Source organism: Marmota flaviventris, chromosome 13 (genome assembly GCF_047511675.1).
Source record: "Marmota flaviventris isolate mMarFla1 chromosome 13, mMarFla1.hap1, whole genome shotgun sequence".
Classification (NCBI taxonomy): domain Eukaryota; kingdom Metazoa; phylum Chordata; class Mammalia; order Rodentia; family Sciuridae; genus Marmota; species Marmota flaviventris.
This window is the reverse complement of record NC_092510.1, coordinates 91,931,234-91,952,282: the sequence shown is the minus strand read 5'-3', so window position 1 is coordinate 91,952,282 and position 21,049 is coordinate 91,931,234. Positions and strand designations below refer to the sequence as shown.

General features: G+C 48.5%; 1 protein-coding gene across 1 annotated transcript in view; it reads left to right on the top strand.

The window, feature by feature from the left end:
• Positions 1 to 21,049, top strand: part of Ttll11 (tubulin tyrosine ligase like 11) — a 228,989-nt gene that overhangs the window by 187,330 nt on the left and 20,610 nt on the right. Inside the window, exon 8 of the mRNA XM_027935834.2 lies at positions 10,064 to 10,170. Within this exon, the coding sequence (XP_027791635.2) occupies positions 10,064 to 10,170 (107 nt within the window). The remainder of the gene's footprint in view (positions 1 to 10,063; positions 10,171 to 21,049) is intronic.

Below are 21,049 nucleotides of genomic sequence, written 5' to 3'. Positions count from 1 at the left end.
CACTGCTCCTGGGAGACTGTGGTGCTGGATCAGTACCCCACTTGAGGTTGGATTGACCTACTTGCTAGCACTGAGCCTGGAACATAGTGACCTTTTATTTGTTGAATGAATTAACAAATGTTATGTGACAGCATTCACAACCTTAGGTTCCTGGTTAAAAACAATTGTGTTCTGTTATATTAGTCTGGTTTTCATTACTAAAACAAAATGCCTGGCGCTGGGTAACTTTATAAAGAAAAGAGGTTTATTTAGCTTGTTTTAGAGGTGAAAAGGCCAAGATCAGGTGATCCCATTGGTGTGATCTCTGGTGAGGGCCTAATGGCAGATGGTGTCATGACAGGAATCCATGCAGGAGAAAGAGATCACCTGCAGACAGGAAACTAGAGAGCAATTCATAGGTCAGGTTCATTCTTATAACAACTTGCTCTGCCAAGAACAAATTCAGGGTCCCACAAGAGCTACCTTTGATGACAGCCCCCAATGACCTAAGGACCTCCCATTAGGCCCCACTTCTTAAAGGTCCCTCCACCTCAACACCATCACACAGAGGACCACACATCCCACACATGAACTCTTGGTGGGGGACACACCAAAACCATATTAATAATTGCCCCTTGGAGTCAGGCAGACCTTGTGCATCTTAATCTGGGGTTCTCCCCGGGGTGCACGTCTGTGGGTTCAGTATTCACAAAGCCACAGCAAAGCAACAAAGCACAGCCTTCCAAAGTGTCAATTTCAGGAGGGAAAAGCTAAATAATTCAGCCAATAAATAATTTAATACATTTGTTCTAGTATAAAAATAACATGGTTATATTATAGAGCATAATACAAAATTTGCATAAATTTTAAAGATAAAACATATGATAACAAAGAAGTATTCTTACTGCAGCCTGCCAAGTGAGAAATTGCCTCTCGTTTTCCTAAGATTACTCATTAATTGGCCTCTACCCCGTGGGGCACTTCGGGGCAATATAGAAGCACTTTGGCTGTGTAACCCTAGGGCGGGTTCCGACCCTCCCTGAGCCTCCCAGGACTTTCTCCTGTATGTCCCGTAAAATGGGGTTGAAGCCGCCTATGCCCTAAGATTGTGTGTGTGAGTGAGAATAGTTAAGGGTGCACAGAAACACGTAGTGTGTGGTCAGTGAGCAATAAGTGTTGATTTCTTCCTACAATGTTCAACGAATTCCATGAAAATGTGTGTATATTTATGTAAATTCACACACACACACACACACACACACACACGGGGTCCTGCACAGAGTCAGGTGCAAAGTAGGTTCCCACCATTAAGTATGGCCAAACATATAACCCTGGACCTGTCCAGTAGCCCGGCATTGGCTTCAACAGGAAATCGCTCATTGGCCACTAATAATAGCACATGCACTTCAAAAAAGGTCTCTGAGGACCCTCAGTGTAGCTGCCATTCTCTTGTCATTGGTTTAATATTTCCAGCTTGTACCTCAGAGTCACACTTTTCACAGTTTATTCACTAAAGCAAAGAATTAGAAGCCTTGGGTCAGAAACTATTTTTGCCAGAGGTTTTCTCCAGATAAAGCTTACGATTCTAAGTAGCTCTTTCTGATTTTCTCCATAGAGTGATAAACACAGATACTGGCAGCGATCTTTGCCACTGAGGCAACCTGAAGCAGCATTTGCAGGGTGATTTTGAGAAGGACTTTGTGTTCATCTGGGAGGTGGGAGATGTTAGGGGAAGGAAAGTCAAAGGACCCTGCCTGGATTTGGGGTCAGACAGTCTGAACGGAGCATGTTACTTAATAGCTGTGTGGCTTTGGGCAAATCCCTTGTTTTCTGAGTCTCAATTCCTCAGCTGCAAAATGGAGATGATCATTTCTGCTTTGCACAGTTGCCACGAGGTTGGGAGATAATATACAGAGAGCACCCTACCCGATGCCTCGTTCATGGGAGCTGCTTGTTAAATGGGAGACTTAGAATTGTCTTAAGCTGTGGAAATTTTCAAAAAAGGCACATTAACTAATTGCCCTAAAAATGCTACTTAACATTATGCCCTCTGACTCATTTAGGAAATGCATTTGATTTTCACCAAAAGAGACCTATCAGGGTTGCCTTATGGTCACAGTATGGCTGCTCGAAGTCCAGTCATCATAGCGAGTTCCAGGCAGAAAGAAGGGAGAAAGAGCAAAGGTCTCTGCCAGATGAATTAGACCCCTTTAAAATCTTTCCTGGAAATCATATCCAGTGACTTCTACTGTCCATCTTATTGGCCAGTTGCATAGGGATCCAGGAAAATAGACCTTTTCTAACTGTGCATACTGTTATCCCATTACAGAGAAAAAGAAGTAGACAGTCCCTCTCCTTTGTGATTCTTGGGCCCTGGAACATAGAGAAATAGCTTAGAGACAAGGACACAGATCATTAGCCTTTTGAGGCACTGTGGAAAGACACAGGGACCCAGGCAGACCATGAGGCTGGGCGAGCTAGGATTCTTCTCTTGCGTGATACCGCCGCTGCCCTTCTGGAGCCAAGGCAGGAACTTCCTGGCCCCTCCCTAGTCGCTGCCCCATTGCACAAAAGTCCCAGTTCAAAGCCAGAAAGAATGAAGAGGTAGCTTCTTGGCTCCGGGTGAAGCCCTGGCCCTGCAAGATCTACCCTGTCTCCACCTCTCCTTGAGCACCTGAAAGCCACTGGGCATTCAGAGAGAGACTGAGAACCCTGCCTGTCCCAGAGGATCCCAGTCTAACAGAGGCCCATGACCAGTAAATAACTCCATGCAATCCTTTGGCAGAGTCTGGGCAGGGTGTGAGGTCTCCCCAGCGGGGCTGGGATCAGAGGGTGAGGAGTGAGAAAGGGGAATCCTTGTCCACCTGGTGGAATCCAGGGGAGACAGAGTCTGGGCAGCTATACAGGGGAGTCTTCCGGGCTGTGAGGGGGAGATGCACACAATGCAGGCAGGAGAAACAGCCGGAAAAAGAACTGCAGGTGTGACCCAGGTGTGGAAGTCAGAAGCTTATCATCCAGGCTAACCTGGTCAGGAGAGCACTCGGGCCCTGGGGAAGCATGCAGGGACCCACAGTAGGCCTGGAAAGCGTCCTCTTCAATCCTAATAAAATTCTACTGCAGTATAGGACTAGGGAGGAGGAAAAACAGCTTGCCCTGGGAATCGCAGCTGCCGGCAGGGGTAGCCAGAGTGAGTAGCCATAAGCGAGCTACTTGTGAAAGGGTGGGGAGGGCAGGGCTGGGCAGCTGGGTGCAGGCCTAAGGGAAGCGCCATTATCCACAGGTCTATTGTCACCGGAACTTTGGGTTTTTCAAAAGAAGATGAACACACTAATTTTGTTGTAAAATCTCAATATATATAAAGGTTAAAGTTGGCAATTCAAAAAATAATTTTAAATACTCTGTGGATTTAGTTAAGGCATGACTGCCCATAGAGGCCATCAGTAGTTAACTTGCAGTCTGAGAGCCAAGGAGGACCTGGTAGGAGGGCTGCTTCGTTAGTACACAGCGTTGTAGAGAAAACAGAATCGAGACTGGTCCAAAGCAAAGAAGAGGCCTAACCAAACGGCTCTTGGAATGAAGCGGGGGGGGGTGAGGTTGAAAATATCACTACAAATCTGCCTCTCTGTAATAGGCTTTCTGATTTCCTTCCCTTTGTTCTCCATAATTAAGAAAATTTGCACGAGAAGCCGATTTGTGTGACGTTAGAGACTATTAGGTCCTGCAGCCGTCATTTGCAATCTGTGGCCAAGGCCATTAGTAGGAGCTGCAGTGAACAGGAGAATGAAACAGGGTGTCTTCAGGTGGGGACAGGAGCCACCAGAACAGACGGACCCGGCAACGAGGCCCCCTCCCCGCCATCTAGTGTCTGTCACAACCAAGGATGGGGGCAAGAAGTAGACAAAATAGCGCAAACTGATAGGAGACTTTTCTTTTTAAAATGTACCAAGAAATCCCAGCAGCAACTCAATGGTAAAAGGCGAGAATCTCTACTCTCAGATTTATCTGGGCAGGTGCCGTCTTGCTGGTGAGACTTAACAACAAGCATCTTCTCCCCCTAACAACGGTTCTCTTTTCTTCCCACTTTGGTTTAGACTCTGCATCATTGTGAATTAATAGTATTTATGCCATATGTTAAGTCGAACCAGTGCCCTTCTCGGGAGCACTTTGAAAAAGGCGTCTCCCCGGCGAGGTGCATGCTCCTTTCATAGCTCCCACACAAATGGCAGAAGCTGAACTTGGCTTTCATCTGTGCTACCCACTCTTTCTCCCCAAGTTGCTTGCAGACAGGGAAGCAAATAATAAACAGTCCGACTGAATTTATTTTCAGTGTCCATCTCTCATAATGTGCTGCATAGATCAGCAGTTTTCAGAGTGAATTATGCTAATGCCAGCCTGGCCACATTCTATTTTTCTTTTTCACCAAGAAATGAGAAATAACGAACCGTCATTCCCTTGTCTAGACTTACGTCTGTCTAACCAGCTTTTCATGTCATTTCCTTGGGAGGCACTTAATAGTAGCACATATTAGCACGAATTTAGTGCCTCCTGTTCTAACTTTTTTCTGAAATTTACCTACTAATAATTCCTGGGGTGTGAAGGCTTCTCTTTCTCTGGGAAATGGAAATTATCTAATTGATTCTTCAACCTGACAGCTTTCTTTCAGAGAAATGTGTTTTTGTGACCCTCTTTCCACTGGAACACTGATTTGGAGGGGCATCCGATGTAATTCACAAAGAACATTTTTCCAAACGTTGGAAGCTGACATCAATTTGCAGATGCTGCATTTTCCGGCGAAGGCAGCCGGGGGATTCAACCGTTTGCCCAAACCGGGTTTATTTCTAGGACATATAGCAGCGCCCCCTGCACCTGGAGCCTTCGCTTCACATGGGGCTGTTCAGCTTTGAAATCTCGCCTGTCACCCTGCGGGCTTCTGATCCTGGGTCTCCCTTTGAATTAGAGGACGTTTTTTTCTCTTTCCCTTTTCCCCTTCTACTCCCTTTTATCATAAGGAGACATTAACATGCTTCCTAATATGTAGCTGTAAGGGGTTTTATTCTCTGAGAGGCAACATGGTGCATTAGAATGTTCTAGAATAGAAGTGTAAGGGGCCTTGCTTCCCTATGTCATTAATTCCTCTGTGACCTTGAAAAATCTCCCCTTTCTTGATGACCCCTTTCCAGCAATACCATGGGATTCTGAGCCTGGGGTAGCTATGGCTTTTAAAAAGGCGTACATTTTAAATGAGAGTTGTCTTATTCCCTCCCCCTCCCCCGTGTTTAGATATGTGTTTTGTCTTGGCTTTTTAAAATAAATATTGACAATTTGTTAGCTTTTCCCTTATAGAAACCTCTCCAGAAAACAAACAAACAAAAAGCTTCTTTTTTTTCCACAGAGAAAGATGAACACAAAAGAAATTCTATAAATAGGATTTTATGGAGTAAAAAAAGTTGGATCCTAAATTTCCCATGAGATGTCAGTACTTGTTAAGAGGAAATGGGGATGATCATTTCAAATCTTCCTATGCTTGGCTCCTAATGAACTTGAATGATTTGTGATTTTCTCCAATCATATGTACCCAGATTCTTTGGATTCTGAAAAATAAAACAGACCCCCAACCAAACAAAAATAAATCATTTCTTCAAACTGGTTCTAATCAAAGAGGAGGGAGGCAAACTGCCACTTCCCGGTGTGTACCAGGCCCTGAGTAGTCCTTAAAAGGGTCCGCAGTGGTGAGTCTCCTCGCTATACCTGCAAGGAAGGCTCCCCCCCATTCCTTTCTCAAGGTCACACAGCAAAGCCAAGATTCAAACTCACGGACCTTTGACTCTGAAGCTCGTGTTTTCCAAGGTCATTTCTAGCCTATCCTTCCCAGGAATTTTTCTGGCTTCTCCTGCAACCATTTTTCCTGTATTTCTCTTCCACTGAAGAATTTCTCCTTCTGCTCATGAGTCATTTAAAGAACTGCATCCCAGGACATAAGGGAAAACCGTTCTCCATGATTAGGGGCTTCTCGGCCTTTGCGTTTTCACCCTGCGCTCTGAGATCACCTCTCCCTTCTGATGGTGGTGTCCATCCATCTCTGCCCTGCTCACTGGGCCCACAATACTCACCTGTAGGTAGGAGCAAAGCCCAAATTCTGTAATTGAGTCGATGGGTGGATTGAAAAGTCATTCCAAAGTCTTGACATCTTTCCCTTAAAGTCATTCCCTGTTTGAGTCCATTCTTTAGTGACCAGAGGACCTGTCTCTATGGGACTTTGGTTGTCTTCTCCCTACTACCCCCACCTTCTGTCTCAGAGCTCCCCAGCAGGAGTGCGCTGGAGACTCCAGCCCTCTGGTCCCTGGCTGGGCTACCTCCCCGCAGCACCCAAACCCACTATTAGATCCTCTAAGGAAACCTCACCATCTTGGGCGGATTCTGTCCCTTCTCCTGTACCTCAGCTTACCTTCACTGAGATGGGATCAGGAATACCCGCCTCATAGAATGAGTGTAAAGACTCCAAGAGCTCACAGGCAGGAAAGGGGCTGACACACAGACGGTGCCTCCAGAACCAAAATTCCCTTACAGCATTCCCTGGCTACTGCAGCCAGCCTGGACCCCTCCTTCCGCCGTCCTGGCTGCAATGTTGCAATCAACTGTGTTTGCAGGCATCCCTGAGAGGGGATGAGTTACCTTGGAAAGGGGATAACTGAAGAATTCTCTTTGGTAAATTACGGCTCCTGCTAAGGGTTTGACACTTCTATTTTCTTCCTGTCAGAAAAAAATAACTATATACAGTGGTCAGTTTAGTTTCCCTTTTTATACTCCATTAACCCCCAGAGCAAGCCTGGCAGTCTCCTGTCCTGCGTCAGAGAGAAGAGCCCAGAGGACATAGATATGATAATTGGGGACGACCTGTGGCCCTTTCCTAATGAAGCTTTGGAAATTAGCAGAGCAGTTTGTTATATTACCCCGGGAGAGACTGGAACCTCCGCCCTTGCAGAACCCAATAGAGATAGCCATCTCGGTGACAGGTGATGTGAAAAGCTCCGCGTCCACTGACATGTTGTTACTGGGGCTCAATAACTGCGCTCTGATGTGCTTTGAAGTCTGCTGCGGTGACTTGTGATTGAGTGGGAGCCTGGGAGGAAGCAGGATGTGAATTGATGGCCTTGGAAATGTGACATGTGGGAAGAGAGGAAGGGACGAAGCAGGCAAGCGAGGGTGCCAGTGCATAGGAGCACAAGGCTCCCCCGGGCACTGTCCTGGGCATGCTCCCAGCCACCACTGTTGGAGGTGGGGTTGGTTTGGAGACCAACCCCTGGATGCCCAGTGCTGCTTGCCAGTCATCTCCCCCATGTGACTTCCTAAGGGAGCTGTTCACACGGGCATGAAGACAAATGCGAGCTCAGAGGAGCACTTTATCATTAGCTGGAGCAACGGACGGGGATGCATTTGAAAAGTTGAAAGCAGCATTGATTGTGGCTCAGCCAACCCAACCAGAGCCCAGAATTTGGCTCCCAGGATCCTGGGCTAATCCAGCTTTTCTGGGGCATGATCCTGTCCAGCAGCGTGGTACACTGGTCAAGCCAGGGGCTGCCTCTGGTCTGGACAGAGAACAAGGGCCCTCTGACCCAGATTCTTAGACCTGCAAGTTCCATTGCTCCAGAGTGGGCAGGGTCACCCCCTGAAAGGTCAGCCTCACGTGGCCTGCCGGACCAGGGGGTTCTGGCTCTAGGAGAGGAAAAGGGAAAGGGGGAGAGACATCAAGAAGGCAACTAACGGTGCTGTGGCCTGCTGGTGCCAGCCACTCCCTCCCCATAGCCACGTGGGCAGGTATTATGATCTTTATTTTAGAGACCAGGAAACGAAGGTACCAGGGAGGGTTAGGGAAATTGCCCACAGTTAGGCAGCTAGAAAAGGCAGCAGAGCTAGGATTTAAATCCTGATCGCCTGATGCCCAAGCCGTGCTCCTTTCAGTAGGCCAAGCTGTGCCCCCCATTTCCAGATTCCCAAAAAGTTGGAGGAAGGAGGATTATAAACTCCCCTTCTGTGGCTGAGGCAGGGAGCGCCACTGCTGACACCAGACCAGAAACCTGGTTATACTCTGGCTTCCCTGAACCTGAACCAAGGAACAACTGGGAGCTGAAGGTGCCCTCCTGACCTTTCCCGATGGCTCCCCGTGAGCATGGAGCATCAGGGGGGCTCTGGCTATGTCTGTGCCGCGTGGGCTCCACACGGGGGCTGTGCCACTCTGCTCCATCAATCTGGGGCTTAGTGTGGCTGATTCAAGGCTTCTGTAAAATCTTCTGGGGACAGATTAAGATGGGCCAAGTACAGAAACGTTGAGCCCCTGTCTGGAGATTTGGCCTCAGGGACTCATCGGGTGAGGACCCAGCAGGGAACTGCTTCTGGACCACAGCGATGGCTTCAGCCTGTGCCAGTGACGTGCTGTCATCACTGGGTCATCTGAGCATGACACAGGCAGCCGCCTGGACACCAGCAGGAGGGGGCAGTGACGCACGCCCAAGGACTAATCGATAGGAAGATGGAGACACAGGCACAGAGCTATTTTTTGAAACGTGGCCTTCCGTTCCCCTTTCAGAGCAGCAGCAGCCTACGTGGCGTGTAAGGTCAGCATGACACGGTGATTGTAACAAAGCCTGCCCGTTTCAAAGGCGAGGGAGTTGAAATGGTTTACACAGGGCCGAACGTTTGCCAGTGGCAGAGCCCGGAGTCCGCTCGAGACTTGCCATCCTGATGTCCTTGCTCTTTCCAGCCCATTAGCCCCCAACTAACCCAGTGGCTGCACTTAGAGGAGCCCACAACCTCCAGCCCCAGCTTCCATTCCGGTCTTCTCTGCCCCTGCCCCCCACCCTTCGTCACTGGCTCCAGACACAGAACACCCCTGAGCAAAGACATCATCAGCTCAGTCAGTTTGAGTAGCCATCAAAAAATGACCGTAGACTGGGTGGTGTGAACAACAAGAATTGACTCCTCACAGTCTGGAGGCTGAGCAGTCAAGGTCAGGGTGCTGGCAGACAGCAAGAATATATGAAAAAATGCCACATATTTAGCAATCAGGGAAATGCAAATCCAAACACACTGAGATTTCATCTTGCTCCAATTAAAATGGCAGTCATCAAGAATACAAATAATCGATGCTGGTGAAGAGGCAGGGATGAAGGGACAACTACACACTGTCAGGACTGGAAACTAGCGCAACCACTATGGAGATCAATATGGAGGCTCCTCAAAAGACTAGGCAGGGAACCACCATATGATCCAGCCGTACCACCCCTCAGTATTTATGCAAAAGAACTAAAGTCAGCATACTGCAGCGATATGCGCCTAGCCATGTTTATAGCAGCACAATTCACAGTAGCCAACTTAGGGAGCCAGCCTCAGTGCCCATCAACAGATGAATGGGTAAAGAATGTGTGGAATATACACACAGTGGAGTTTTGCTCAGCCATAAAGAATGAAAATGTGTCATTTGCAAGAAAATGGATGGAGCTGGAGAATGCTAAATGAAATCAGAAAGTCGAGGGTCATGTTTTCTTTCACTTGTGGAACAGAGAGAGAAAAACGGGGATGAAAGGGGATCTCAGACAATAGAAGGGAGACCAGTGTACTAGAAGAAGGGGCTCAGGGAAGGAAGGAGGGGGGACAAGAAGGTACTGGAGAATGAAATTGACCAAATGACACTATGTGCGTGTACAAACGTTTCACAGTGAATCCCACTATTATGTAATAATAATTCACCAGTAAATTTTTTTTAATGGTACCTGCAGATGGGTGTCTGATGTGAGTCTGGTTTCCAGCTTACAAATGGCTGCTTGCCCTCGGATCCTCATCTGAGGGAGCAAGTTCTCTCAGGTCTCTTCTTACAGGGACATTAGTCTCATCCACAAGGCTCCACCCTTGTGACTTAATCAGACCCCAAAGGTCCCACTTCCTAATACCACCATGCTGGAGTGATAGGATTTCAACCTACGTATCTTGGGGGGGGACACAAATATTCAGTCCACAACAGGCTTGGAGGAAACGAGGGCGGGTGGGTTTCAGCCTGGCGATAACGCGTCTGCTCTCCCGTCTCTGGCAGGAACTGCAAGCTCAGCAGCAGCAGCTTGTCCATGGCTGCCGTGGATATTCTGTACATTGACATCACGAGGAGGTGGAACTCCATGACCCTGGACCAGCGGGACTCAGGTACCTGATGATCCTTCACCCCCTCCTTGTGGAGTGCCCACAGATACGGAGGGACACGCGCCTTTCGTCTCTTCTCATTAAGGGGGAAGGAGGGAGATGACCGACCCCCTCTAGATATCACTCCAGGAATGGAGCCAAATTTAAGTTCCAGGGCGCTGTTCGCTACCAAGGCTGTGGCATGCGCCCCCACCCACCCGTTCTGGTTCTGTCATTAGCGTTCCTTGCCTTTGCATAAGGCTTCACACCAGCTGTGTGAGGGCTGCTCGGCACACACTCGGGGAGCATGGGCTGCCAGGCCCCGGGGAGACTGGAGAGGAGGGCAGTTGGTTCCTGCCAGGAAGGAGCTCACTGCAGAGGTGGCAGGCTGATGAGAAAACGAAGCTGGCATATTGGACATGGGCTGGGATGGAGAGAAGACCAGAGAGGGTATGAGGAAGCTCCTCATCCAGGGAGGGCCAAGGGAGGCCTCTTAGAGGCTGTGCAGGATGAGCCAGTGTGCGGGGTTGGGACGGACACTTTGGCAGGGGTGTTCCAGCCTGAGCATGGACACACAGGAGAGGCCACTGAGCTCAGGCCACTCCAACCAGCTCAGATGGGATGGAGCAAAAAGGGAAGAGAGAAGACGTGGAGATGGGGTGGTGGGAAACCTTGAATGTCACACCCAAGAATCCGCCCTTGACCCTCTGTGCCGTGTGGTAAAGGACTCTATAGGAGAATCCACCTTTCGGTGGACAAGCTTCTGATCTTTCCCTTCATAGAAGGTGTTCTTCTAAAAAGGTTCAATGACCTTCACTGATGTTTGTACAGCTCATCACAAAACTGCAAAGTCTTTTCATGCACATTCCTCATTAAGTGTCCCTGTGACCCAGTGCAGAAGGCATTATGAGCCTCATTTCACAGATGAGTAAACCACAGTTCAGGTGACCGAGATCACATGGTGACTATGAGCTAGCAGCCCCCTGGCACCATGCCCCTCCTCCATCCACTGGCCTCCCTGAGAAAGAGGGGCACAGAGGAAGGTTGAGAGATCCAGATTGGATGTGACCATGCCATCTCCTGCCAACAAAGTCATTTTACCTCCTAGTTTCAAGTTCTTGACTGTAAAATGGCACCAACAATGCCTGCCCTCAGGAGTTGCCCTGAGGTCTCATGTGACTAGGAAAGCATTGGGGGTTATCACTGACCAGGCAAAGCAGTTGATCTCATTAGTAGACACTACATGGAGAGAATCCTAGGAAAGAACTGTCCGGCAGCTGGTGCTGACCTACACCCATGTGGGCCAGAAACTTCCAGACCCCAGCAATGCAGTCCTCCCTTCAGGGTTCTGGTGCTCAGAAGTCATTTTCTACTTGCCTTCGTGTTTGGTAATGATGCTACCAGTGCCAGTCATTGGCCATCTCCCACATGCCAAACACTGTCAGTTACTTTACATGGGTGGCCTGGGCTAGAGTTCTCCTGAAGGTAGGTCTAATTGTGTCCATTGCACAGAGAAAGAAACTGAGGCTCAGGGGCATGGCTACTGGATAAAACTCAAACACCTGGTCACCTGGGCTTCCTTTCAGGGTCACTTCTTCCTACTAATTTGTCCTTGAGTAAGATGACCTCAGAGTTCTCTGCTGCTCCCATTTCTTTAATTCAAAAGCAAAAGTCAGGGCATACCAAGAGTCATGGGTTCACAAGGTGAGTGCTCCCTCTGCATCTCTTCAGGTCATCCCCCTTGCAGCCTCCCCTGGTAACCAGGAGAGGCAGGAGATGAGCAGCCTGCAGGAGAAGTAGGCAGATTAATTATCATTTCGAGGACCAAGTGGGCTCATGTGACAGTAGAGCAGCGTCACTTTTTGCTGACGCCCTCAGAAAGTGAAGAAGTATTGCTCTGTGGGCTGAATGTGGGGTGTCATCACAGGATCCCATGGAGGGGGCCAGATGAGGGGGTGGGGTGGCATTGGAATTATTAAATATTGAAATTGATCAGGAGTAGCAGCAGGAAGCTATTTATCATGTTTTATTGCTTCAAACTAGCATTACCATCTGGACCATTGTTAATTCCAAGTAGCTTTTCATGTTTTGTTTGCCTCTTAAATTGCTCCGTGTACGTGGAATCCGAGGGACCTGGACTTCTGGGATCTGCCAGAGTCTCTCCACTCTGCTGACCAAGCTAAGGAAATGAGAAAAATTCTTATTTTTAGCAAGAGTGAATCCAGGGCTGGGATCTACCAGGCCTTTTGCATCCCTTGGCCCCTGAATGTGTGAAGTAATAATCTTTGGTCATAATGACACATTTGAGATCACTGCATATGCATTTATATCGCTGCTAATCCTCACACCAGGCTCTGAGATGAGTAATGGTACCCATTTACAGATGAGGATCCTGAGTTTCCAAGAGCAAAAGTTTAGCTTGTCTACAATCTCGTAGCCAGTGAGTAGCAAAGGAAAGATTGGAACTCAAGCATCCTGCCTCCTGGTCTCGAGTGCTGTCCCCAGTCTAGGGCCACAACAGATTTTTTACTTGTTCGCCTGTGTGACTGGGGAGGGGACACAGGGACAAGGAGGCAAATTAACGATAATCTTTTGTATAATTTAAAGAGCAGGAAGAGAATTTTGAATGTTCCCACAACAAAGACACAGTGAATGTTTAAGGTGATGAATATGCTAATTGCCCTAATTTGATGATTACCCAGTGTGTACATGTACGGAAACATCACAGTGTACCCCATAAATATGTGCGAATATTATTATGTGTCAATAGATTACTTTCTTTTAAAAGTCAGCTCTCTCCCAGCACAGGGCCTGCCGGGAAGATGGAACTGGAGTGTGTGGGGTGCCACGTCCACGCTCCTGTCTCCCTTTCCTTTGTCCTCAAAGCTTGCATCCTATTTCTGTTGCTACTGAAGAGAAGAAATGGCAGGGTTGGGGTGGGGGCGCTAAGCAGTAGGCTGGCAATACAGCTAGCAGCAGACTCTCCGCGTCCTCGGTTGCAGGGACCCTACTGTCTGGTCCCTGGTGCTGGCCAGGGTACTTTCTTTCTGCCTTCTCGAGGCTGCTCCACCTCCCCCGACCCCCAGGAAGAAGGAGCATCTGCAGCCAGTCACCATCCTGGGACCATTCAGGAAGCTCCTGTAGAGCGATAGAAATCTGTGGTTCAGTAGTGGCTCTGGTTTCTGGCAAGAGAACGATTGTGTGGGAGAGTGGAGGGCTCTTGCTTCCTTAGGCCCTCAGCTCCAGTTCAGTGCTGGCCAGAGGTGTGGGCTCAGAGCTCAGGAGACAGCCTTCCCAGCCCAGAGCTGCTGTGGTTGACAAGAAAAGAAGTCTTTGGGGCTGGGGGTGCGGCTCAGTGGTAGAGTGTGCTTAGCATGCAGGAGGCCGTGGGTTCCATCCCCAACACCAGCGACAAAGGAAGGAAGTGTTTGAAGAGTAGGGGAACATGGGTCTCATTCTTAAAGGGCATACATTCCTTCATTCATTCAACAAACAGGTAATGAACGTGTCAGCTGGTATTGGGCCCTGTGGAGACATAAATGACTTACAGATCCTAGTGTGTTAAGAAAATAATTCTAATAGAGACCATTTACTGGACATTTACTATGGGACAGAAGTAAAAAAATGTTTGTTATGAATTATCTCATTTAATTCTCACACAGTCTTCTAAGGATTGTTATCCCAATCAACAGATGAGAAACCCGAGGCTTACCGGAAGGCGAAATTAAAAAGATGTTTGCGACTTGTCAAAGCCTTATAGTGGGGACTCTGGGACTTGACACAAGGTCATTCTGACTGCAGAGCCCCTGTGCCCTTTACCTTATCCCCAGTGTCTCTCAGTTACACAAGTACCCTACACAGTTGATACTCATCCTGTGATATGACCAGAGCTATCAGGGGAAACTTGGGGGCGGGGGGGGGGGGGTGGCAGGGTTGCTATACAAGCACACACACAGAGTCCTTAGCCTGTGTGTCTGTATCCTCGAGGGCCTGGCACTTGTCCTAGAATGGCAAAGCATCCCTCGCAATTGCGGGCAATTGCAATTGTTCAATGAATAGTCAATGCCCAAATAAAAGATGCCCACATCCTCAAAGCAGAGAGTTCCAAGTGTGAGAATAGTGTCAGGGTGACCTTGGTGACAGGGTCTCCCTTCCCACCCCAGTGTAAAATGCCAGCCCATTGGCTGAGGAGTGTCCCCTACTCCCAGTGCGCACACGTCTCCTTTTCCCTGAAGCAGGCCTGGACCTCCTCTGCCCTAATGAGACTGGTGCCCACCAAAGGAGTAAGCCTGTCCCTAACACACAAGACCACCGGGGGCAAAGATGAGGAGACTTGCTATTTTCATGGAGAAGGGAAATGGTGCCTGGGAAAGATCAGTGAGGGAAAAAACAGTGAGAGAAATCGTGCATGTGACAGAATCTAACTCTCAGCCCATTGTTTGAAGCAGACTCATTTTTTATTGTTCGTTTTCCATTGGCCCTCCAGTGGCTAGAACTGCATTAATCATGGTCCTTGGCTCCTGAGATACTTCCAGCATGGCCCATGCACAGCGTGCTCTTCGGTAGTTAGCTTTTTTAATGAGTTGTTTTTAATAATGAAATAAATATCCACAAACTCACCGTGATTGACCATAACCTGCATCTGACACGTGGCTCCCACCCCCACCCCAGCCCATCCCCCACTTCTCCCCATGGAACCCTCATCTGCACCCATGCTCACCTTCCCTAAATAGATTGTCTTCATCCCTCCTAGAAACTTCACCCCCCCTAGACCACCCGGGAGCTTCGTGGACCTTAGTCATATGTCTCACTCTCACTCACATGGCAACGCAATTGTCATTTTTTTTTAAATTAAGGATTTTAATTTCTAACTCTAGAATTTCCGAAGAATGCAAAAATCTAAATTTAAGGGTATTATCAGTAAAACTGGGGTATCATAGCAGTAAAACTGGGGTGTTGTAGCCCTCTCCCGAGCCAAAACCAAATAAGGAAACAAATTTGGTGGTGGAGACGCAGTTAGCTCATGTCAATTGCTCTTGCGAGTTCCTTCTTATCACCGAGGCCTCGCTCTTGACTCCTTCCAGAGTGGCATCGCACACCCTCCAGAGGGAGAGATGAGATTGGCATCAAGATCAGGCAATAAAAGACACTGTCCCTGGTGCCAGCTAGGAGAGACGAGCAGTTCACCTGCAAAGGGAACATTCAAGCCCAGCCACTGGGCATCTTGTCCATCTAGCACCTGGCGTCTGGAGACTCCTCAAGCTCTGTTCACTTTGCAGCCAGGCATTTTGCTGCTTTAAGAAAGAAGCTAAAGGTCTCTCTCTCCCAGGAACCAGTGAAAATATGATTGCAAAGGAAGAAAAAAATGGATCGGGGAGTCCCCCCACACCCACACACCACCACTTCCCTTGAGAGGAGACAGGGCACATGCACACAGCTTGCTCAGAGACGGAAACCTAAGAAGGCATAGTTTCAAGTCTGATATATGCTAAGGACCCTGTGACCAAAATGAGAAATGATTCTCCCACTGCTCCTTAAGCTCCTGAGCCACACCCCCGCTATCCTAGGGCTGTCTTGGTTTGATAGGAATCTACTGGAAGCCACAGGTTCTGGATTCTAAGGAACCTGGCTTTGAACCTGGGCCTGATAAGTTGGTAGATAGGTGAGCTCAAGGGAATTGCATAACTTCCCTGAACCCCCCTAGTCATCATCTGTGGAAATAATAATGGTGCCCACCTCACTAAAACCCTCCTGCAGAGGAACAGAAGCATGGGAATTGCTGAGAACAGAGCCCGCCCCTGTGCTCAGCACCCGGATCAGGGTTGTGCTCACGTGCTCTCCCTGCACACCTTTCTCAGGAATTGCTTCCTGGGCACCCACTCCTGCCAGGTGCTGCGGACAGAGACAGGAAAGAGGAGCTGTCTCACAGCCTAGCCAAGGGTGAGTGGTGGTTGCAGCAAACTCTGCTTTGGTGGACAAAGCATCCCCGGGGCTCCCATTAGCCTGGGAAGAGGAACCTGTGCACCAGTGGGTACTCCCTGCCTCTGCCTGGCTGTGGCAGTTGCAGCTCTCTCCCTGAATCATCTTTCAACTCAGAGCTGACCACCAAACCCCTGCAGAAGCTGGATTCATTATTCCAACTCCAGGGAAGGACATCTGAGTGACTGAGGGGCCCACAGATTGGCCCCCTGACCCTCTGCAGCCCATCCATCCTGCCACTAGCCTCACAGTCCTTCCTCTAGCCAGAGTGACCAACCACCTCAGTGGTCCTCGGTCTGGGCCCTTGCCCCTGCTGGAAGCCTCTCCTCTCCAGCACCAGGCACAGGACGCCTTCCTCCAGGAGGTATCCTCAACCCCAGGCAGACCTTTCTCATCTGCACCAACAGCCCGGGCAGCCCCTTGGTCATGCCCATCAAATATGGGGAGGAGTAGGTAGCATCTGCCCTCAGGTTGGACTAACCTCCGCCAGAGCTCTTCCTACTACCGCCTAGCACTGTGCCTGGCACATAGTGGCTGCTCCACATGCGTATGACGGCCAGAGCAGGTGCCAGACCACAGCAGCCAGTGGATCCTGTCTGAGTCTCTGTATCATTTCTCGCCAAATTTCCTCAGTCGACTTATGCAAATCATCTGACGCCTGTACTTTCATCAGCTGGAATGAGCCCCAACTGAAAAGTATTTGGTTGCCGATGTACTGAAATATTTAAAAGTATTTTTACTTGGAGTGCTTAGCGAAGCCTCCCTTATACATATACATGGATCCCCCCGCCCCCTGGAAGATGGGGGCCCGGGGAACTAGGCCGGCCTCACGCAGCGCCTCGTGGAGGTGTCTGGCACCAGCGATGTTCTTGAGCCTTGAAATTATCTCGCAGTCAGATGGGCCTCTCTGGATGCGCGCCCTACGCGCTCATAAAGTAGTCGGCGTCAGAATTATTTTTAATAAAAGCATCAGAAACGCCAGCTGCCCTGCCCCCTCCCAGAGGCTGGGCTTCAAACACAAGCCCTGTGAGATGTCCTGTCCCCAGGGTGCTGCCAGGGGATGTGAGTCCCCACCCCCTCCGCCCAGCCACCAGCTGAGCACCTGTCCTTCCTCATCCTCAGTCACCTGGAGGGTGGAGAGAACAGGTCTCTGCCCACTGTCTGCGCATCCCCCAGGGAAGGCAGCAGAGGGAAAGCTGAATTGTTTCCAGTCACCTCGCCCCTCCTCGCACTTGTCGTCTGCCATCCCCGGCTCTTGCAGGAACAGCAGGGGACCACTAGGCACCACTGATCAATACCTGCCCCTGACTGTGGGGGAGCCCTGAGAAGACGAGCCTCAGTGGCCTCCTCCAGGGTCCCATGACATCCACCTTGGCTCGCTGTCAGGGTTTAGTAAGGAGGTATATGCCTGGCTCCAGGGGCAGCTCTTTTATTTGCGCAGCTTTGCAGATTACAGAACGGCCTCCAAGCCCTCCTGTCCACTGAATGCACCCACTCCTGTGAGCTCGGACTTGCTCATGACCCCATTCACAGAGGAGGAAACCGAGGCGCAGAGGGGTAAAGAGATCGCTCCCGCCAGGGGCAAAACAGGAAGCAGCCCGGAGTCTCAGTTCCAGGCTGCCTTGTGCAGTGACAGTACTCACAAACTCATGAAGATGTGAGGATCGTGCCAGTCCCAAAATGTCCTGAGACCCAGGAGCTGGGCGTTTGGTGAGACAGCCCCAGGCCCTGTCTTGGCACAGGGCGACCTTAACAATGATGGATGTGGCAAAGAAGCGCTGCTGTGTGTGCTCCCTCCCAAGCCCCGCCCATCCACTCCTCCGCCTGCTGAGAGTGGCGAGTGCAACGTTTGCACCACTTTATGCTTCAAAGCACTCGCTTGGATGCTCCTAAGTAGGGAGGAAATCCCCTAATCCTCTATTTAAAGTTGAGGAAACAAGGACAAGACAGATGAGGGGCCACCTGCCATGGCACCCCGCTAGTATGTGGCAGCGTTTGAACCAGGAACCAGATCTCCTAACTAAAATCTTCTCCAGCCTCCTAGCAGCTGCCAGTGTTGACACAGATGCGAACTACATTTATGGAGCACCTGACATAGTCCAGGTGCTCTATAAGTACTTTTTCAAATTAATAGACTTTATTTCATTAGAACATAGGGCAGACGGTCCAGAGAACACCCCTCCCTACTTCACCATGCTCATATTTCCTCTAAAATAACATCTTGGGTTATTGTGGTACGTTTGTCACAGTGAGCGAGCGAAGATGGGTGTATTATGATTGACTAAAATTCATAAGGTTCACTCTTCAGTTTTATAGGTTTTGAGAAATGCACTATGCCATGTATCCACCAGGATCAGACAGAACAGTTTCACTGCCCTAAAAATCCATGTGCTCTATCCCCACCCCCCTAGCCATCACTGATTATTTTACACCCCATAGTTTTGTCTTTTCCAGAATGTCACATGGTGGAATCAGTATCTAGCCATTTCAGACTGGCTTCTTTCACTTAGTAATATGCATTTAAGTTCCTCTATATCTTGTTATGGCTTCATAGTTCATTTCTTTTATCTCTGAATAATAGTCCATTGAATGGGTATACCACAGTTTGTAAGTCTATTCACTTATTGAGGGGTATCTTGGTTGCTTACAGGTTTGGCAATCATGAATAAACCTGCTTTAAATTTTCATGCACAGGTTTTGTGGGGAACAGAAGTTTTCAACATGGTTAGGCAAATACCCAAGAATGTGACTGTTGGATCATATGGTGTGATGGTTACTTTTAGATGTCAGTTTGACTGAACTAAGTAATGCCTAGAAAATTGGCAAACCGTTATTTCTGGGTGTGTCTGTGAGGGTGTTTCCAAAGAAGGTTGGCATGTAAGTTGGTGGTCTGAGGGGGGAAGAACCGGCCTCAATGTCGGCAGGCACCATCCAGCCAGCCGGGGGGGGGGGGGGGGGTGGCTCAGATGGAACAAAATAGGCAAGGAAAGGCCTCTCTCTCTCAACAACCCGCCCTCCCATCCACCCAGGTGCTGGGACACTCTTCTCCTGCCCTTGGACATCAGAACTCCAGCTCCTGCTGGGAGTGGTGGTACATGTCTGTAATCCCAGAGACTCAGGAGGCTGAGGCAAGAGGATCTGTTCAAAGTCAGCCTCAACAACTTAACAAGGCCCCGAGCAAACTTAGCCAGACTCTGTCTCAAAATAGAAAAAAAAAAAATTTTTTTTTTCAAGTGGCGGGGTGGGGTGGAGATGTGGCTCAGTGGTTAAATACCCCTGGGTTCAATCCCCAGTACAAAAAAGAAAAAAACACCAAAAAAATCTTTCAGGCTCTTTAGCCTTTGAATGCCAGAATTTACACCAGCAGCCCCGCCTACTACTCCCTCCCCCCAGTTCTCAGGCCTTTGGCTTCAGACTGAGAGTCACCGCATCACTTCCCTGGTTCTAAGGCTTTCAGACATGACCATGCTATTGTCATCCCAGGGTCTACATCTTTCCAACAGCCTGACATGGGACTTCTCAGCCTCCATAATTGCATGACCAATATCCCTAATATTTGTCTATCTATCCATCTCCTATTGATTCTCTCTGGAGAATCCCAACAGAAACATATTATATGTAGCTTTGTGAGACAATGGCCAGCTGTCTTCCAAAGTGGAAGTACCATTCTGCATTCCCCACAGTAAAGGAATATTTCTTTTTTTTTAATAGTCTGAAGTGAGCACATCATTTTGTTGTGTTTTGTTTTTTAACAAGGGATTGAATCTATGGTTGCTTAGCTGCTGAGCTACATCTCCAGCTCTTTATATAATTTTCAGTTTTGAGACAGTGTCTTGATAAGTTGCTTCAGGCCTCACTAAATTGCTGAAGCTGGTCTTGAATTTATAATCCTCCTGCCTCAGCCTCCCAAGTCACTGAAATGACAGGCATATGCCACCATGCCCTGTTAAGGAGTGTTTTCGTGGCCCCACAGTCTTGCCAACACTTAGTTTAAAGCTTTTGGGTTTAGTCATTCTAATAGATGTGTAGTTGTACCTCACTGTTTTAATTTGAAATTCCCTGAAGGCATTTGATATTGAGCATATTTTCATAGGCTTATTTGCCATCTATATCTTTTCTTAGTTGAGGTGTCTATTCATATCTTGGGCCCATTTTTTAATTGGGTTGTTTGTTTTCTTACTGTTGAGTTTTAAGAGTTCTTTGTATATTTTGGAGACAAGTTCTTCATGACATATATGCTTCACAGATACTTTTCCCAGTCTGTCAGTCTGTGGTCAGTCTATGGTTAATCTCTTCAATTTTCTTTTTCTTTTCTTTTGTGGTGCCGGGCATTAAACCCCGGGCCTCAGCGTGGTAGACAAGCAATCTACTACTGAGCTACCCTGCTGAGCCCACATTCTTAACAATATCTTTCTCAGAGTAGAAGTTTTTTAATTTCAATAAAGTTCAACTTAATTATTTTTTCTTTCACGGATCATTGATCATACTTTTGGTGTTTTATCTAAAATTGCATAGCCAAATCAACGTCACTTGGGTTTTCTTTATTTTTCTATGAAGTGGCATAGTGTATTCTAAAATGGACTTATTACCCAGAAATATATGTTGTAAACTCTAGGATAATGACTAATTATTAAAAAGAAGGAGGAGGAGGAGGAGGAGGAGGAGGAGGAGGAGGAGGAGGAGGAGGAGGAGGAGGAGAGACTAGATACAATGTTGTCCCAGCTACTCAGGAGGCTGAGGAAGGAAGATAGCTTGAGCCCAGGAGTTTGATATCAGCTAATAAGGCACTGTCTCTTGTAAAAGAGGTGGTAGAGTGCTTGCTTCACATGCACAAGGCCCTGGGTTCAAGCCCAAGCAGAAAAAGAAAGGAAGGAAGGAAGGAAGGAAGGAAGGAAGGAAGGAAGGAAGGAAGGAAAGGGGGTGG